Source organism: Haematobia irritans, chromosome 5 (assembly GCF_050003625.1).
Source record: "Haematobia irritans isolate KBUSLIRL chromosome 5, ASM5000362v1, whole genome shotgun sequence".
Taxonomy (NCBI): domain Eukaryota; kingdom Metazoa; phylum Arthropoda; class Insecta; order Diptera; family Muscidae; genus Haematobia; species Haematobia irritans.
In genome coordinates, this window is record NC_134401.1 from 1,230,802 (window position 1) to 1,252,044 (window position 21,243).

The 21,243-nt window shown below is 34.1% G+C and overlaps 1 protein-coding gene across 1 annotated transcript in view; it reads left to right on the forward strand.

Moving 5' to 3' along the window:
* Positions 1 to 19,481: 19,481 nt before the first annotated feature.
* LOC142241202 (uncharacterized) overlaps positions 19,482 to 21,243 on the forward strand; it is a 69,147-nt gene continuing 67,385 nt past the window's right edge. The window contains exon 1 of the mRNA XM_075312947.1: positions 19,482 to 20,490. Coding sequence (XP_075169062.1) covers positions 20,011 to 20,490 — 480 coding nt within the window. The 5' untranslated portion in view covers positions 19,482 to 20,010. The remainder of the gene's footprint in view (positions 20,491 to 21,243) is intronic.

The following is a 21,243-nucleotide window of genomic DNA, read 5'->3' on the forward strand; positions in this document are numbered from 1 at the left end:
GATCTTGGCATACCATAAGGAACATGGGGTCCATTCATTATATTAATAGTACAACCCGATTCTATATGTGTATTTAGGAGAGTTCGTTATGGTTCAGACTTGGTGGATAATGCTCCTTTCAGTGGTGGATAATACTCCTTATTTGCTCTAAACGATATGGAAAGAAAAAAATTTTTACTCCGAAATTTAAGGGACAAAGGATTTTTTGTGTGTGCTTCTTGAAGCAATATAACACTAATCTATGTTATATTCCTCAAAGTCCAGTCCACTGTGAGTTGATGTCATAAAGAGTGTTGTTTTCTACTAATGTTTTGAATTTAACTTGTTGTATTCGTCCTCTTCAAGCTTTCCCAAAAAGGAGAACTAAAATCTTCAATGTTTCGACACGAAATCGTCACTGGCTTTAGCGTCGCCATCATCATGAAAATCTAGTGCTTAACGTGTAACGGTCCTCTTGGATGTTTTGTGTTGAACAAAGGACTTTTTAATGAAGTGTTCTAATGATAGTTTCACTAAGTTCTCCCCTGTCCAGTCGAAACACACAGGACCGAATAAATGAGTGACTGAGTAAATGAATGACTGTCGGACTGTATGAATGCTTGTGAGAGATTGTGGTTTTCCAGCATTCAGTCGTCGAAGTGATTATCTTTAACTGTTTGTTTGTGGTTTAAGTTATCCTCCACAATTTTCCTTCTGTTGTTCTCCTCTATATTGAGCAATTTGTGGTCGTGGCAAAAAATGAGAGAGGATAAAGCGCCAAAAGGGGTTTGCCACAGAAGGGTTTCTTAATGAGGGGGAAATTAAACAAAACTTTTTGCAATTAAAATGAAATTTATTTGTTTTCCTTAAGAAGTCCATGTTAATATGAACATAATCACAAAATAGCAGCCTTAAAAGACTCGTTTAAATTTTTGCTAATATAGATTTGAAATATGTACGCTTGCAGCAAAGAGGACGTAATTTGAAATTAGCAGGGAGTACAGTGGATTAATTTACAAATGTAAGCAAGATTAATGTTGTTGCTGTATAAGGTTAGGTTAAGTATAGTGGTTGTCCGTTTTTACACTGACAGAAGAGTTTCCCTTTCTGAGGAACCAAATTTAAGACAAAACAATATTTTTTACAAGCAAATAAGTAAGATTAAAGATAATCGTTGCAACGCTTGTATGGGGTTTGCTCTGAGGGGAAATTTCGTTCTGGAAGAATGTTTATAGACCAAAGACATTTTGATACGACATGTGGTGAACATCCCCCTTATCAATGAATGCTGTACGGTTCAGTGTTTAGTTCAATGGTAGTGAACCTCCTTTTTATAACAGAGCCTGAACGACATAGTACTGTTTGAGTTTGAGAGAAGCTCTGAAACCTTCAGAAATACCGCCAGAATTATTGAGAGGAGATAAACCACCACTGCACCATTAAGTTTTTATTTAAAGAAAGTCGCTAATGCGGTAAAAATATATGTTAGGATTTACAGCAACTATATTAGCTGACACTGAATTTCGGTTAAAAGAAAAGGAAATCGGTGGTTAATTAGCACAATAACAAAGCCTTCTGTAGATTGGACCTGAAAACTTTGAAAAGTATAGAATGTATTGAAGGGGGAATACGAAGCAAATATTCCTGAAGACGATATCATTTGTTGCAACCACAGCTCAAAGAGTTGATTTTTCCAAATTTTGAAAAATTCAAAAACTGTAAAAGTCGACTTGTTCAAAGAAGCGAAAACTTGAAAAGTTGACATTCCAAATGATCAAAAAGTCCAAATATTGAATTTTCCAAATTTGTAAATAGTTCCATTGCAGAAGAAATATGTTTTAAAGGTTAGTTAAAGATTTTGTTTTGTTGTTTTTTTAAAGGTTAGTCAAAGATTTTTTTATATTTTTAGCCCTTTACTATTCTTGTGTATCGTAAAATTTTTAGAATTATGCAAAATGTGCCCTAAATTATTTTAACCATTCTAGATTATAGTTATAGCCAAACTATTTTTGCTGTAATCATTAAATATCATAAGAGTAATTTAATTGTTTACCAAAAAGAATTCCAAACTTAATCTACTTATAACCCAAAATAATGCCATAAACTCTTTCCAAATATTACCTGCCTCTGGCTGTTTGGCTGTATACCATTTGGCCATTAACACCAAATGGTAAATTCACGCTGTTGTAGTGTCATCGTTTCTAATCTCCAATGTTCATCGCCAAATTCTAATTTCAATTAGCATGAAAGGAATGAAGACGACGACAAAAACGAATCTTAAGGCATTGCCAACATTTTTCAGTCCTAATAGCCCAATCTAGTACCAAACACACCCATACATAACATTCTAGCCGTAGAATACGGTCACAATGCCGCGATAACATGCCATCGTTCTTCATCCAACATCATTCAGGTTTTCATTTTGCATTCGCATGTTCCTGCATTTTGTTTCAACTTCATTTTATCTTTTCAATTTCCCATTAATTCGCAGACAGGAACAGGTCGTCGGGAATAGTTGCTAGATGGAGGGCTGATCTGAAGTGGGGCCCAGTATACGGAGAGCATAAAAACTGCTCGACATATTTGCTTTCGATGTGAATGTCGCCAAAGTGTCTGTGCGGACCATCATTAACTGATGGCGGTGGCCGAATGCCAATGCTACAGTATCACCGGTATGCTGATGATGCAGTCGCAGACACTGATGGAATACTTGTCTCGTTTCGTCTCCTGTTATTCATAGTTTAATTTACCATTAATGTCTTTATCATCCACTTGACTGAGAGTTAATTACCATCGTTGCGTTTCATTTATTATGAAATTGTTTTGCATTGCATGGAATAGTAATGAATAGGAAACGTGGAGTATGGGGAAAGTGTATTGTGCCCCTATGTCAGCAATAGATACCGTGTGGTTCATCATCCACCATCAAAAATCACCATACTGAATCTCAGATCTGTTATCTTCTGGTGTCATTAAGTCAATGACACTTCTTTCGATCCACGTTACTGTGTGTGGTGTAAATCAGATTCAATTGCGGGTTGTGTTTTTTGGTTTAATTCCTCCGGGTTAGCACTTTCTGGTTTTTTTTTGTAATACAATAGAGTTATGGTTGGATGAAAGTTCAAATTATATTTACAATTAGAGATTTAATTTTTTTTTATCAAACCAATATAATTTTAAATATATGCCCATAATTGGCAAACATTTTACTATTATGAACATTTTTGGGCTAAGCTATATGTTTTATAAGTTTCAGCTGAAATTGTAGATTAGTTTTTTTCGTTATAGGCGTTTTGTAGCCCTGAACCACTTTGGTGGTTTAATTTCCCTTAAAGGCGGCCAACCAGAAATATAGCCCCTAAACCCATATAACGTATTCTCTGATTTTCTGAGGTGACCTATCCCGTCTGATTTTATGACCAAACATATAAGAAATGATACGACTTTTGGTGAGGACTAAATTTGTATCATTATGGACCAAATGAAGGTTAGGTTAGGTTAGGTATAGTGGCAGCCTGATATTTCAGGCTCACTTAGACTATTCAGTCCATTGTGATGCTACATTGGTGAATACCACATTGGTGAACTTCTCTCTTATCACTGAGTCCTGCCCGATTCCATGTTAAGCTCAATGACAAGGGACCTCCTTTTTATAGCCGAGTCCGAACGGCGTTCCACATTGCAGTGAAACCACTTAGAGAAGCTTTGAAACCCTCAGAAAAATCACCAGCATTACTGAGATGGGATAATCCACCGCTGAAAAACTTTTTGGTGTTCGGTCGAAGCAGGAATCGAACCCACGACCTTGTGTATGCAAGGCGGGCATGCTAACCATTGCACCACGGTGGCTCCCATGGACCAAATGAAGAAAGCTTAAATTATATTATGAACAAATTAAAACTTGTGAGATACAAAATGGTTGCCATAAACAGAGAGTTGTTTTTGTTTAATGAAGCGTACAGAAAAAAGGCAGTGGCTTAACTGATTCTAAAATTAACTTTTTTTGAAAATAAATTATTTTGTTTTAGTTTATTTGTAAAATTTTATAAGAAATTTTCCTCAACCCAACGTATTTTTCCAAGTTATGCCAGTAAAATTTCAATGAAAATGTAAAAGTTCAGTGCTAACTAAAGCAGAAGAAGATTTCCGTACACTTCTCAAAAAAAGTAAGAGTGAACTACAGCGTGGTTAAAATGGTAATTTTTGCTTCTCGAGAAGGTAAATGGTAGTTAAAAATCCAAAAATGTTCTTTAATTTAAATAATCTTAAAATTTGGAATAGAATTTAGTTCAATTTTCGCACGAGATAGTTCATTTATCTCATAACATAGTTTACTTTTTTCTGTGTGTGTTCTAATGATAAATTGGCTTAAGTTTATATAAAATTTAGTGCTTGGAAAAACTACTTTAGCGTTAAAGCCTTTTCTTTATTGTGAAAAGACTTCGTAAATTGAAAAACAATATAATAACTTGGAACGATAAAAAGCTTAACGATTTTCGTTAAAAAGAAAATATACCCAAGATATATGTAAAAGATCTGCTAATAAATATTTTTCCTAAAATAAGTTATAAGAATGATTGTGTGAAATTTCTAGCACTCCGGGTATGACTGGGAGTAAAATATGGTTCAAGCTCTTGCGTGGTCACTGTAGGATTTGTTACTCTGTTTACGGTTAGGACTTAAGCAGACTCGTGAATAAATAACTAACGGCTATTTTCATGTAGCTCGGTTAGGCTTTAGCTGCTAGTTAACAGAAAGTAAATTGCAAATATCTTCTCTCCGGTTTTTAACTGAAAAAATCTCGGCAGTTAAGTTCCTAACTGGCATATGGATATCTAGACAAGATGACAGCTATGTCCATAATACGGTTTAAAAGTTCGTTAGTTAACGGAGCACTAACTCAGCTTCATCAAAATGGGGTTTAGTCAGATTTAAATCGTATATTAGAAAGGGCTTTATAATACTCTAAAAAATAATAAATGCACTCTATGGGCAGATTTTAGAGGTATTATTATAAGAACTTGTTTGATGGATTCGTGTCAGTCAATATGTACGTATATCTGCGAAAGTGTTTCGTTTGAAAGTTATCTGCTTTTCAAGCATACAAATCTTTGACCTAAAGATGTTTTGGTCCTCCAAAAATATAATTAAAAAAATAATCTCGTTTATTCGATTCTAAATAAACACCAATGTATCCAAATATGAGTGGACATCTATATAGCATTGTTAGATGCCAAGCTAATGAAATATTGGAGCACCCCAACTACGTAAATTCAAAATGCTAAATTTATTTTCGGTAGCTACGCTTATTGACTGCCATTTGTCAAAGTTTTGATGAAAGAGAATTGAATGGAATTTTGTTGCGGCAGAAGGCTACGATTGCAGATATTTGTGTTTGACAGATGAGTGACATGATGGTGCTATTATATTTTTATATTTTCCATTATGGTTACTAATGTTTCCAAAGCCATAGCTATGGGGTTATTGCACTGTAGAGATACTTAAAAGAAATAATTGGAAGTTAATATTTTTTGTACTTGACAGAAGATGTTCTGTCATAAATTTCATTTGAAATAGGAGGCATCTACACGCAGAGATAAAATTATTTTGGATAGGGTCACCACAGAGTAAGAGTAGTTCATCTAAATGAATGTGTTTTGCTTCTGTTGTCATATCGGACGATGGGTTCGTATGGGAGTTTTATCTAATTTTGCAAAAATCAACACCCCAACTCAACAAATAATGTAGTTTGAGAAAAATAAGAATCAGCTTAAATCTGACTAACATTTGGTAAAAATACTAGCTCATACATTTGTATATTTTCCCTTGTTTTGTTTATCTACTTTACCATAATTACCTTTAACCATCATACCATGTAGATTACACAAAAAATATTTGCTATTCCTATCATACTTGAGAATTCTCAAAAGTACCTTACACATTGGTTAAGTCTGTGAGGATAATTTCATGTTTTCTGTTTCGTGAAATAAATGAACAAATGTTTCAAAACCAAAGTTAATCAAAAAGAACTTTACGCTTTGTGTGTTAAAATTAAATTAACAATTAAAAATTCCCCTTGTTGTGAGGGCTCCAATGGAAATGAAGCACCAACAAGTATTTTTCCTCCTCTTAGCATCTTGTATTTAAATGAATTAATTTAAATTCAAATATATACGAATAATTTGAGTTTGGTGACAACTTTTAATGAAATCATAACAAGGATTTATTACCACTCCTACTGGCACATGTTCGTATTTCAATTAATTAGCGTAACAAAAGGAAACAAATTCTGCCCAAGGCTTGAACATTTCCGTCATCCGGTCACATTTCCGCCAGAGTTTTTTATTTAACAAGTAGGCAAAAGTATCCAATAGCCAAGGAAACGGGTATAGCATTTCTAAATAAAGACGACCCCCAAAGGGAATCAAAATAAGTGAAAGCAATTAATGTGTAAGCTGTTGTGGAGTGAAGTCTATTAAAAAATTCACAAATAGGATTTATAAGGAGAACAAAATATTATTTTAAAAATCGGAGTCAAATTCGGGGGAGGAATTCGTCAAAGAGATTTTTTCCACGTATATATATAACTCTGTGACAAAACAAGCTCGTGTGGACCCTTTTTCCAGGAAAAATGTTACGGGAAAAATTTAACAAAATTTTATGTGAAGTTTGTAGCGATCGAAACGTTTGACAAATTATATTGTTTCGGATAAATGTTGGACCAAATTTAGATATAGCTTCAATATTTATGTAATACAAATTTTTTTCTCAAACAACCATGTTTACATTGATACTCAATAAAAGCTTCTTTGGCTCAATATAATTTATTTTAAATGACCAACATGTAATTTATATTCCTTTGAACAACATTTATTTAAATCGCCATTTGTCTTTTGCCCTAAAGAGTGCTCTGCAAAAAAAAAAAAAAAACTTTCCCCATACAATTCCTCAAATGGTGACAAACTATTGACGTTACAATCAATATGAATTCGTTTACATTCAACATCCCTACCTTCTTCACCAAATGCCAATAAATAAAATTCCATATTGCTGAGCTAGTATTGTCGGATTGATTTGCTCATTCTCTACATAAAACCGCTTCAAGCCGTAACCAAATTCCTAGCAACTTCATACCATAGCATATAAATCCATTTATCAATTCTCTGTTCAGTTCGGTAATTCATTCATTTATTTTAAAAATTCCAAGGAGTTTTCTTCTCTGTGCTTGCTTAGCTGTTTTTGTGCGGGGGGCGAATTCATGTAAATGAGTTTCCTATTACGATCGAACGACAACGAAAAAAAAACTTCCAGCATATTTTAGTTTCGCTTTTGAACTTCCGGCGGCAAATTTCCGTTTCCTTTTTCAAATTTGCCTCAAATGGAATGAGAGAGCGTACTAAGGAGACAAACTGTAGTAAAGGCACCGGAGTTCCACTGGTGGTACGAGTGTGTAGTGGTAAAGATTGCCTTTTTTGCATTTCATTCGTCATTGGTTACAAACTATAAGGGTTTTATTGGGGAAATATTTTAATAAATGATTTTACATTAGGCAAACTAATGAATCCGTGGAAAAATAGTTGGCGAGGTAGGTGTAGACAATGCGGTGACAAAAGCTACAAATCTTTTGTCCCCAGAAATAGAATCGAGTGTGTTGTTATATTCGATATTCTCATTAAATTTGATAGCGTGATTAGTAACGTGAGCGTGGAATTTAAAGGATGATTAAAATAAATAAGTGGGATTAAAGTAAATAACATTACTGCACTGATCCCAGATACAGTTTCTGGAGCACAGATCCTGGACTACCTTCTTTTAATCAAACCTGACCAGAGTATGGCAAATTAATTCTCAGCAATGTCTGAAGCTTAACTGAAGGATTAAGATAAACTTGAAGAATTATTTGTTTTCTTAATTTATCTACATCTTCATATATTTTTTTACATCCCCACTCATAACACTACCTTCTGGAATAGTTCCATACTTGTAAGTCTTTGATTCTTTCATCGATTCCTACAGCAAATTTTCCTATTCCACTATTCTCTCTAAGTTTATAGAGTAAATCATAATCATAGATCATGCCATTGGCTTGCATAGGATCCTGAACTACCTTCTTTTAATCAAACCTGACCAGAGTATGGCAAATTAATTGTCAGTAATGTCTGAAGCTTAACTCAAGGATTAAGATAAACTTGAAGAATTATTTGTTTTCTTAATTTATCTACATCCTCATATATTTTTTTACATCCCCACTCATCACACTACCTTCTGGAATAGTTCCATACTTGTAAGTCTTTGATTCTTTCATCGATTCCTACAGCAAATTTTCCTATTCCACAATTCTCTCTAAGTTTATAGAGTAAATCATAGTCATAGATCATGCCATTGGCTTGCATAGGAGTGAGGATTGGGCGACGGTTGGTAAAACGAAAGATAGACGAAAGAAATAGCAGAGGAATGAAAAGTATTCGGGTTCCTTTGATTTAAATTACTTGACAATTATTATAATGGTGACAAGGATGTGAAATATTAGACGTAAATTATATGCCATACAAACTCACTTATTCAGCATTGCTTGCTGGCAGGATAATGTGCAAAAGGATGTGTAGTTTTTTTTACATATTAATGGTGTTCATCTTATTTTCATTCCTAAAAGAGAAAGAGAGAGAGAGAAGAGAAAAGAAAAGTCCGTAGAAAAGGCTCCAATTTCTTTGTTGCATGAAATTAATGATGTTCAAATTATTTCGATTTTCTTTTTGCATTCTCTGCTAGCTATGTTTAAGGGCAGCTGATGCTTCTTCTTTGCATCCGTGGCCTTTATAAAATTTCTTATTATTAGAATAATTTTCTTAGCACAGAAACTCTGGGTTCATTTATTACCACGGTGAGTCTCTGGGACCTATGAATGTATATCCAGTACCCATTTGTCCAGAGATGGTAATGTATGTTCCCACAAGTGGTTTGCAAACGGGGAATAATCTATACTGTGTTTGTTGGTTTTCATGTAAAAAAAATATGAAATTATGCAAATTTCTTGGCCTTATGAAATTTCAAGGATATTTGAAAATTAACATATTTCTTTTAAGAAATCCCGCTTGATAAATTGTTATGGAGATTGACCATAAAATTGTTAGAATATTGGTTGTTTATGATTTTATGCAAATTCGTCTATTCAATTGTAGTAAGAGAACACTGTCAAAATTAAAGTCTACCCCGATTTGATAAACATATTTCCTATGAAAATACACAAAGAAATAAAAGAACAGGTTGGACTGTATCAATTCAGAAAGTAATTGGGAGTCTATCTGCCTATACACATTTTCATCCAAGTCGAATTCAGTTATCATGTACTGACTGCTTAGGTCTGATAAACCATATTCACACATCCTCAAAAGAACAATAAATTTACAAAATATGGGCTTCTAGAAGTATGGAATGGAGATCGGTCAATATGGAGTTTAAGTAAAATTGAACGATATAAATCTCTTCAGCTCATCCATGGGAACGAACGCCAATTTCCGAATTTCAGTCAAATCGAGTACTATATAGGGATAGACATGTTAGATAAGTCTGGACCAAAACATTATTTGGAACATCCTGAAGTGAAGTCGGGAGTTCGTTTATGGCGAATATTCAAAAAATGTATCCGAAGATATTTTAGCGTATAAAGCTCAATCAATAATAAATTTAAATAAACTTGTTAAAAAAATATACTACAAAATATGATTTGAAAATACTTTAGTGCAATAATCTATTGCATACAGTGTTCATGCAGATTTTGTATTTCTGCAAATCGAAGGGAAATTTCGGCTTCTAGATGCTCTAGAACTAAGATCGGATGATCGGCGTATGTCATCCAACTTAACTTACCTGGAAACAAAAAACCAATCCATGGAGGGCTGACAGAAGAATTTATACTTATTTATAGTTACTTTTAACATATGTACTAGCACGCAGTAAAATATAATACGATACATATAACAAATCATCAAAATATTTTTTTTATTTAGTAATCAATTTTAGTTCCGAAACAAAACAATTATGTCTATGTTAGTGAAAACGAATATGAAACTGAAATATTTCCTTTTATTTTCATTAGTTTTAATCAATTTTAACTGATTGAGTATAAATTTAATATTTATCAATATATTGTCGATAGTGTTTGTTTAATAAAATATTGCCAAATAGAAAAGCCTCCCATAGTTAGAAAGATTCAAAAGTAAATTACAATAAAATTTAATTAAAACTTAAACATGAGATTAAGACTTGCATTTATTTGAAAATCCCAAAAGTAATTACTTCATTCTAGGGCTATTCAAGAAATTCTTTGGATAGTTGGATAATCGGACCTAAAAGGCAGGTCATTTATCATAACAAAAGAAGTTTTAAATTCATTTCATGTGGTCAATTCTGGTACTCCGAGTCGAAGTATCTCATCGACACGAATGAATGAAAGTAAATGACACAAATATGCAGTTGATTGCATTGATTTAATTTTAAGAAAACCACAGGAAAGGCCAAGGCATTCAATGTCTTGATATCCTGAAACACTATCCTTTGGCCATGGCCACAAGCCCAAGTACAGTATGTGGTTTGCGTGTATATGTGTTTGTGATACCTTAAGTCTTTGCGAAATAATTTGAGGAAAATTCCTGGTCAAGCATCTCTTCTTGTTGGAGTTTTCCTAATTGCTTTGCGATTTAATATCCTTAAACCCATACCTGTCGAAACAACAGGAGGCATCCAACGATGTTCCATAACAAACCGAGCAAGAGGAATGCAACAAGAAGCGATCCCGGGATGTAATGGCAGCTTCTGAAGGCAGCATTGTAACAATAATAAAAATCACAAAGCCAAGGAAATTGTGGAGAACTCAAGGAAAATCTTAACAATTTCAACCGAAAACAACAGTAAAAGATGAAGTAGGACAGCTCAACTCAGCTCAGCATCAGTCATTCCAACGTGAAGAAGATTAAAGACAAACACACACAGTGAAGAGCATTAAAATCTCTGCTATAGCTGTTGGGGTGCTTAACTGGAAATTGATGTTAAGGTTTAGGACTTGTTATGGCCATAGTCAAAGCCCATAGTCCGAGCCATTGCTTTACTACTTGAAAACAATTTTCCACCTTTTAGCTGCCATCAGGTTGTGTAGTTTTTCAGCCACGTTTCCAGTTCAAGCATCACTGGATGGCAGGAGGCCATGGACCAATGCAACAACGACAGCACGACAGTGCAACAGCAACATAATATAGAACAAGAAAAGACAAGTCAAGTCAAACAGCCAAAGTGGCAGTCATACTTCACATCTATTTACTCATCTTTGTATCTTTTGCATTTTGTTTTTCTTTTTATTTTCCCTTGTAGCAGATTTTCCACAACTTTGAAGTTGGAGAACAGATCCCAAATGGAAGGGAATGTGTAGGATAACAGAGCTCATTTCAGCCTTCAGGAATCTTTAGGGTAAACGCAAAAGTATATGGAGTGAGACAATACTACTTCGTTGTTTTACTGACTAAAGAAGGGATTGTAACAGCTACACTTGTTGCCATGTCAATAATCTGAGGCCAGACAACGTTCTATTCCAGACCAGAACATTTATTTGTAAGATGTCATATAATTGGAAACCTTATGGACATATCAAATGAACTATTAGCTTTTGCAAGGTTGAAAATATGAATTTTCAAAGTTAAATATATTAAGGTGGTTCGAAAATGGATTTGATTAGCCGTAAAGCTGAGATCCATCTGCAAAAGGAATCTAAACAATGAATATTAGCACGAAATACGTACGATGATCCATATTTCTTTTCTATTAAGTGTCTTTAGTCATGCTGCTATTCACTCTCTAATTATTAAACTGCACGCAGAGAAGGAATATGATCACCTCAACCATGTTTCGAGAGCAAAATGTTATTTTTGGACGGTGACCGTGGAACTTTTTTGTCGCAAAAATGTTGTTTTCTCGGCAAACATATACATAGTTGCCGAAATCATACATAGGCTTTTTGAGAAAATAACATGGTTGCCGCAAACATGCTACATGTTCTCCGTTCAAAAATAACATTCTGCTCTCGAAAAATGGTTGGGGTGATCATATTCCTTCTCTGGGTGCGTGTGTGTGTGATTTAACTACCATTGGTATAATGGCCTTAATAGATAACGAATGTAAACATATCTCATATAAGAAAGTTAGTAAAACATACCCTACAATAATAGCCTATAGGAAAAAACGCATATATGGAACAATAATATGATTGCATATATGATTGTTTTGACCATAAGGATTGAATTAAATATGTATTTATCTTTGCCACTAGCAATAACGTGGTTCAAGTACAACACCGTATGAGTGATGTCAACATATTGATAAAATATCATACGCCACAATGTACCGACGGTTCTTTCTCCTGTAATGCAATCGATTTCTTTTGCTTTATTGAAGGATGAGTAGAAACAAGTTAGTCAGTTTTGAATAAAATCAAAAGTAGTTTCTTAAGACGATGAAGAGTCGATTGGTTGGTTTGCGCCGATTTGAAAATCATGAAAAATCTATTAGTGGAATTACAAATGAACGATATCACCACTGATTTTTCTGTTTTTTGCAAACCAAAATTTACTTTTAACTTTGGATCGCGAATTTGAATATCACACAGTCTTGATTATGTCTTGTTCTAGAGTCAAAATATTCATCGTAGTTGAAATCAAATATAATCAACCTACAATATTACTTGCTCTGGCCAGCTCTTCTGTACTACCGAAGCAGATGACAGTTACCATGTTGAGCTATTATATACATAGAATTAATCATCTCTTGCTTCTTTAGAAAAGAACTTTTCATTGTTAACTTTTTGATGTATGCAATAAAGTTTGTATGCTTTTGAAAAACTTTATCTTTACAGTATTGTCTTTTTCTCAGTAATTTCTTGGCACGTCCTTAGTTGCCACAGAACGTTTGTATTAGTGTTCAATTCAACTTTTCTGTATAATTAAAAATATTTATTATTGACAAATATTTACAAAAGAAGAAAAGGAGGATGTTGTACAAGTAGTTAGGTATTTTTATTCAATAAAAATATAAAGAAAATAATTTAATAAAAACTTAACTTTGGTCATTTTCATGGGTATTCTAATGAAGTTTTATTAATTGCCCCTTAAGTAATTTTGTGGATTAATTTTTGTATATGTATAACTTTAAAATCAAGTACGAAATTATTGTGAGATAAATTTAAACTCTCTCCAAGCATTACGATTGTGATTTACTTCCTTCCCCATTTAAAATGGAATTACTAACAAAGTAAAGTCCCATACAATAAAACTAAACAGGATTTATCCCAACAACCGAATGTGGTGGAGAATCTACTGAAATAGTATGTCCAAATAGGGATAAAACCCAACAAGGGAAACAACATAACGACAAACACAATTTGCTTGAAGCTAAAATCCCTTTTCAAATTCCATCATTCCTAGTTAAAGGAAATAATTGCGGAACCACAACAAAGGAAGCGATTGAAAAGCAAAACATTGTACAAACTTTCTCAAGGTGAATGGGAGAAACAAATTAAAATGGGATAGCTACCAGAATAAAGGTTTAGAAACATTAAATTTGAATCAAATTAAGGGACTGTAAATAAAAAAATACCAACGACAGATTTAACTTTTGAACGAAGGGAATAAAAGAAGATAAGGATGATATTGTGAAACTTTGAACATTTGCGCTAATATCACTCTTTATGGGGCAATATGCTTGTCTACAATTGCATGTAGGGTCTTGGGAAATAAATGGAAATTAAGTATTCTCGATATAGCGTATATATTGAGCGGACTAAGTTTTTATACCCTGCGCCACACTGTGGAACAGGGTATTATAAGTTAGTGCATATGTTTTTAATCGAGAAATACTTTCACAAAAAATTATAAATTAATATTACAGGTGTAAGTGTGTCGATAAGGGCCCAAGAAGATCGGGCTCTTTTTTATTCTAACTTAAGCTAATTTTTAATTTTGTTTCTTTTTTTTGGAGTTTGAGAAGCATTGCTTAGCAACAAAATTGATCAATTTAATTCATTTGCATATTTTTTAAAACGTAATAGCAAAACTGTACAGAAACTTCGTCTTAATAACAAATGTGTTACTACAAACGTTCTTGGTTATTATTAAAAGTAAGGAATTGTATCCATAATTTAAGAACAAGAAATCAAACCCTTTCTTATATTTTTACTGGACAAATAAAGATGAAGGAACTTGATTATTAATATCATCGTATAAATGGTACTAAATTGACTTCGAAAAAGTTCTATTCGTAACATAGCTTAAAAGTGTTTGTTTTTTGTTTCACATTTGGGAGAGATCCACCACGTTATAAGCCATTTTGATGTTTTCCAAAAATCACATAAAACCATTGGGAACAGTTGGTCACGGATTCGAGCTCAACTTTGAAGTATTGTTTACTTTATGCAAAAGGTTTCCGAATTTCCAAATTTATATTGTTTACCAAAAAATACCAAAATTATTAAGGCTGATTTGGAGATTAAATAAAAAAAGTCATTGGGCTTTATTAAAATAACAATTTCTTCAGTTAGATTCTTGAGACCATATCTTAAGTTGTAGCGTAGGAATGTGAATCATGACAAAATATTTATAAATACAAAAATCCTACACATAGCTCTCCATTACTAAACTCAACAACACTCTGTCTTATCATTGATTTGCTCTCACCCTTGGTAATGCTCTCTTCGCCTCTCTGATTACCGCTTGCGTGTGTGTGTGCATAATCTCCCACACTGTTGACCACCTTACTACAAAAAATATTCATTCATTCATTCATTGATTCATCAGTGTAGTGTATTTAGTTAACTAACGAGCACTTTTTGTACACACTGTCTTGTAGAGAGTAGGGACATGCGCTCTCGAATTTCTCTCACGTTCTCTATTTTTCTCTTCGCATCATAGAAATCGACCTGTCGGCATACAAGTTGTCGCTTCTTCGTTGTTGTTGTCTCCACAGAGCTGTGATGAAACGAAGAGTTTGTCTTCATAATCATCGTCATCATCACACACTACGAGTCAGCTACGGAAATTATCACGAACTGTGACTCATGCATAGAGTCCTTTTTGCCTTCAGTGGCAGTGGTTGTGATTGTAGTAAACAGAGTGCATGTTTACGTTTACATGGTGACAACACCTTGCTTTATACTATCAGTTACTCGTGATAGCTGAATGCTAACGGTTAGTCGCATACGGTATTTCACGGCATTTTCCTGTTATCATAGCAAAGCGCGCGTATTTCATTCGGTTTGTTTGCAAGGGTAACTACAGGGATGTGAGTGTTGTGCGTATCTGTGAGTTGTAGAAAGCCATTTCCTCCATTGCCACTAAAGTAAAGGTGTCTCTACAAGTGCGTGGAATGTGAGGGGGTTCCTGTGCTATGATATGATTTTTGATTTCAAAATATCGTGCTTACACACATTACCATATGCTCATGGTTAATACGAGTTTCATTTAAGCCATGTGTATGTGTGTGACGATAAAAAACAATACATATTACCATGTTGTTAGTCAGTCTGTTGATTCTTGTCTCTTTGGGTGTACATGACGGTGTGTGTGTGTGTGTATGTGTTTTGCTTGTATGATTCTCGCCTAGCAAAAGGGGACATAAAGGCGCAAACATTAAAACGGCGGGAAATTGAAATACCTCTATCGCCTCCACGGATTCTTTCTACTACTGGCTGAATTTTAATAAAACATGAACTACCTTTAGTGTTTATGGTGCAGTTCGGATTTTCTACCATTGAACCATGAATGTGTATCGGATTTTAAATGCAAACAATTGATTATTGAGTGCACAGTGATTGTCCCTTTTTTTTAAGTCGATATTACATTTATATTATGTTCTTTTTTAATTATTTCCCTTCTATTGTTGGCAACTAGCAGAATTGTGGTATATGTATGTAGTTGTAGAACAAAACATATTTTATTTGGAAAAAATAGTAACGTCTAAATGTTCTTTCCAACTACATAAATGTCTACAGAGACCCCGTACATTATTGATACAGTCGAACAAGTTTATAACGTACTCCGGGGATAATGAACACCCTTTCAGATACCAACGTTTTTTGTTGAATTATCTATACAAAAGTCTACTTTAATAACGAAAACGGTTATAGGGAACAATATTTGTGGTTCCTTTAACACACTATTATGTTTATAACGAACAAAAACAACTATACTTTTTGGATAGTCCTATCAACAGAAAAATCAAATATGGTCTTTTAATTTCAACTAAGGTACATGTTATCAATGGCCTGGATTGTGAAAATGAAAGAAAAAGACCAATTTGTGAATATTTTAATAATACCAAAGACACTTAAGTGACTTAATATATATTTTTTATATTCTTTATAACGAACTACGGATATAACGAACTAAATTTTCCGACCACTGGAAGTTCGTAACCGTGTTCTACTGTAAATACCGTGATAATACAATTTCTTATTCAAGTAATTATATCTTAACGGAGTACATGGTCATACTTAAAGTATTAGTATTTTGTTAAAATGTTTCCTTTAAGTGGAAGTCTTACCAATAATATTAGTAAATTGGTAAGACTTCCACTTAAAGGAAAAATTTTAACAAAATTTCATTTTTATTGTACTTCCCATTTTTATTTCAACAATTTAGTCAAAATCGGACGGCATAATGTTAGATACCACTTAAACAGTAGTTTTATAACGCTAGGATTGAAACCAGATACCAATCGCAAAGCCAGCATTCTATCTATGGCGCCAAGGTAGCAATAGTTTCCGAAATAAATGAGTTGGGTATGGGTATATTACAAACTTTATTGGGTATATCAATGAAGTAAAGTAAAATAATTAGACCTAACTAAACTTTCTGGGTGTAGAATTTCAAACGAACATTACGGATAGATGTTTGAAGAATCGATAACGTTAGACCCATGAAAAAAATCCAAAAGTTTTCTTAATTATATTATTATTTTCTTAGTTATTCTCGGTGTAGAATTTCAAACGAACATTACGGATAGATGTTTGAAGAATCGATAACGTTAGACCCGTGAAAAAAATCCAAAAGTTTTCTTAGTTATTACAACTATGATATAAGAAAATTGCTCTCTTAAAATCTATCATATAAACTGCCGTTTACTTTGCAGATGAAATATCCTAAATACAGAGATGTTTCTTTAGAATTTGCTATTGTTGTATGGCTGCTTGTGTATTTCCTGTTGTAGAGGAAAACTTAAATGAAACATAAGTACTTTTCCTTAGCATCGAACAAAAACCGGAACAAACAGACTAAATGTGAGTTTCAAACTTGCCATAATACATATACACGTTTATTTTTATATTGGTATATTTGTAGAAGTGTATATGCTTGTGATTACAGTACATTAGAGTGCTGCAAAAACGTAAAATCCGAATTTCGGGATGCTTGTTTTTGCATAGTTAGGGACCATACGAAGGGAGCCACCGTGGTGCAATGGTTAGCATGCCCGCCTTGCATACACAAGGTCGTGGGTTCGATTCCTGCTTCGACCGAACACCAAAAACTTTTTCAGCGGTGGATTATCCCACCTCAGTAATGCTGGTGACATTTCTGAGGGTTTCAAAGCTTCTCTAAGTGGTTGCACTGTAATGTGGAACGCCGTTCGGGCTCGGCTATAAAAAGGAGGTCCCTTGTCATCGAGCTTAACATGGAATCGGGCAGCACTCAGTGATAAGAGAGAAGTTCACCAATGTGGTATCACAATGGACTGAATAGTCTAAGTGAGCCTGATACATCGCGCTGCCACCTAACCTAACCTAACCTAGGGACCATACGAAAATCTGTGCAACTCAGAAACAGAAATATCACCAGTATTATTGAGAGCTGAACAACCTTTCATTAATTAATAATAAAAGGTATTATAATATAGTTTACGTTAATCAATAACAATAATTAATATTACAATAGAATATAGGTTTACATTAACTATTTGATTTTTATTGAAGACAGGTCTATTTCAATACAGAATAGGCTAGGTATAGTGACAGCTTAGACTATTCAGTCGATTGTTATACCACTGTTTTAGATTAGACACTCTAATGTTCTATTTAAAAATGATGCTGGTAGTTTTAGAGAATTACATATTTATAAATATGTAGTGAATGTAAAAACTACACCAATATCGAGAAACTGCCACAGTAAAAGTTGGAGGAAGTTTGATCGTTAAATTTTATATCATTAAAACTATGAAACTTCTACGCAAAGTGGTGGAGTAAGATTTAATTGAAGTTGTGAGGATTATAAGCAAAGTGTGGTCAACATTCTGAAAATTCGTACATTGTGAAACACGGATAGGTTAAGCATGGCTAGGGTAATAAGAGATTACGTTAGGACCTTCATACAAAGACCCTGACTTCAATTACAATGTCAGCCGATCGCGAACACTTTCTGAGGATTTCATAGTGGAAAGTCTAAGTGATCCCGGATTAACAGGTTCCCAATATAACCTATCCTAAGTTAAGTATGTTATTTGATCCTGGTGTGTGTAACATTTCGGACCACTCTTACTTGTAAGAGAATTCTCAAGTCGACTTTTGATGGATAATGTTGTGAACTTTGTTCAAAATATAATGCATTAGGAAGATCGTCTCCGAAATATTTCTTGACATTGTTTAACGATGTTCGTCCGTCGGTTTGTCCATCCATCTTAGATAACAATATAATGTTATCTTAGGTGTTCGTTTCTCCCAATAACATTTCATAACAATTCAATAACAATAATATAAGTTCCAATATCTTCTTTGGAGATGTATTAAACAATTTACTAGAATATCATAACGAAATATTGCACAAATTCATAAAAGTAGTATCCCGCCATGAGGGGAATACATTTATGAAATAGTTATTAGTATGTGCATTTCATATTCATGCCATGGAATGGGGTTTCATGTGCTTCCTCCTTCACGTCTTTTAAGAATAAGAAATGTTTCTCTAAAGTATTTTAATTAAGACTGGTTCTTGCATGCGAATGTTGTAAATTAGAAAATCAGTTTTAAACAAATTCTAATGAGTTAAGTAAGTACAACTTGTTAAAATACATAAGTGGTAAGAGAAGAAAAGTAAAATGAGATTTTAAACCGGAATCAACAACGACAACAACCGCAGACGTGACGACAAAACCATTATAGAAAAAAATGCTCTTGAATGAACATCAAGGCAACGTAAAAGGATCAGGAAGAATCCTTAAATTGGTCTGGTATAAAAAACAAGAAAACAAAATGTGAACATTTTTTTGAAAGGCAGTAATTAAGGCAACTTCGAATGTAGCGGAATAAGAGGAAAAATAAATAAACGAGGCAATATGCATACAAATACAGGCACAGAGTCACACACACACACAAACTCGCAGTACTATACAAAGGCTGTTAAGTCGCGAAATGATGTTTATTGGGGGGATGAACGAATAAACACAATAAAAGATTCATATAAATTTACAGGATCTGAATGGATATATTCTTAAAATGCTTAGAAAAATACAAACATCCGTGATTTGCATATGAATTCATATTCACGTTAACCTTTTTCGACAACAAACATGTATAAGCAAAAGTAAACAAAACAACAACAAAGCAAAACAAACAATGTCATAAATTTAATTGAGTGCAAAAAGAGCGAAAGCAAAATACAATATTTACAACAATACAGCCGATGGCAACATTGTCAAACTATTGCAAATAATTCATATGTCCGGTTTGTGATAACGGAAACGGATGTAAGTACTTGAAGGGGGAGATTGAGAGATATCCTATATCTACGAACACAAGAGGTGTGCAATCAAATGTAATTGTGTATTACATATACCATCACTAATACACCGTCCATACGAATTTCTTACAACGCTAGTGATTCTACTACGTTTACAGCAAACACACACACACCAGCACTCGCACACAGGAAACAGGACATTGTGTTGTACGGAAACATCTCATAACAGCTGTGAAACGGAAATGCATACAAAGTGCCACATTTAACAATGGAAATCGATGTTAATCTTCATAAGCCACCAAACGCTATAGAACTCAAGACCATATCTGCCGGCAGCTATAGTATAACCAATGGCCAAAGTAATAGTGGCAGCAACAACAATAACAACCACTCCTTTAACAACAACCACCAACAACAGCAGGCTAGACTACCACGCAGCACCTCACCACCTCCTCCGGCTTCAGGTCTAACACCCGGCTGTTGTGGCATACTTTCACGTCTTCTGTGCTCAAGCAATTCTCGAGGAAAGACGGCTACATCCAGTGGTGACTATAATACACCAACTTACAATGGCTATACGGCAGCTTCTCTGTATGGCAGCAGTGGCACAACACCGCAACATCATCCATTGTATATGAATCTACTGAAGAAAGGCCAGCAACATCGTCGTACTCCCCAGGAAATCTATTTTGAAAGTCGTGGCAAATCCTGCAAGAAGCTATTGAAATTCAATGGTAACTCCAATAAGGTAAGTGCATCCCCAACAATGGTGAACATAGAAAAAAATGTTTCTTTCCGACAGCACAAAGGCCAATTCTATGAATACTTTTAGAGCAACGATAAAGATATGCACTGTCTTTGAAATGGTAAGGATAGCCAATCTAAAGTGAAGGGTTTGTTGTATTCTGGTTAGAGAATGACGTTTGTATGTATTTGTGAAGAAATGCATGTGATCGATGTGGGTCAAACTAAATCACCTGTGAGCATTGTAAATTGATAAAGTAGGGAGGGTTCATATAGTGAATTATATGGTTATACCGTACAACTGGTAAATTCAAACCGTGGGTATTCGCAAATTGAAAACATCGTATGTATATTGCTATGGGTCAACTATAATGCACTATTTTATTTACAGATTGTTGAGAGACTTTTTAAATTTTCTTAAACAAGAGAAAATAAATTTTCCCCGGGCGTACTCAACTAAATCATTCTATATATATTTATTTACACGGTTAATAGCAGCCGGGACAAAATATAACTTTGAGTTATTCAATAAAATATAATTTCACACTCCAAATGGGTCAGAAGGGACCCCTTATGTCAGTAAGGACCACAGGGAATCAGTAGGTACCCCGTCAGTAAGGAGCCCGTTGAGTCAATAAGGGCTTCGAGGTACTCAATAAGGTTCAACATATATAAACAGATGGATCAGTAGTACACCTTTGAACCATACAAGGTTTAAAAAGACGGTAAGTGCTTGCAAGTATTATACTAAAAAATC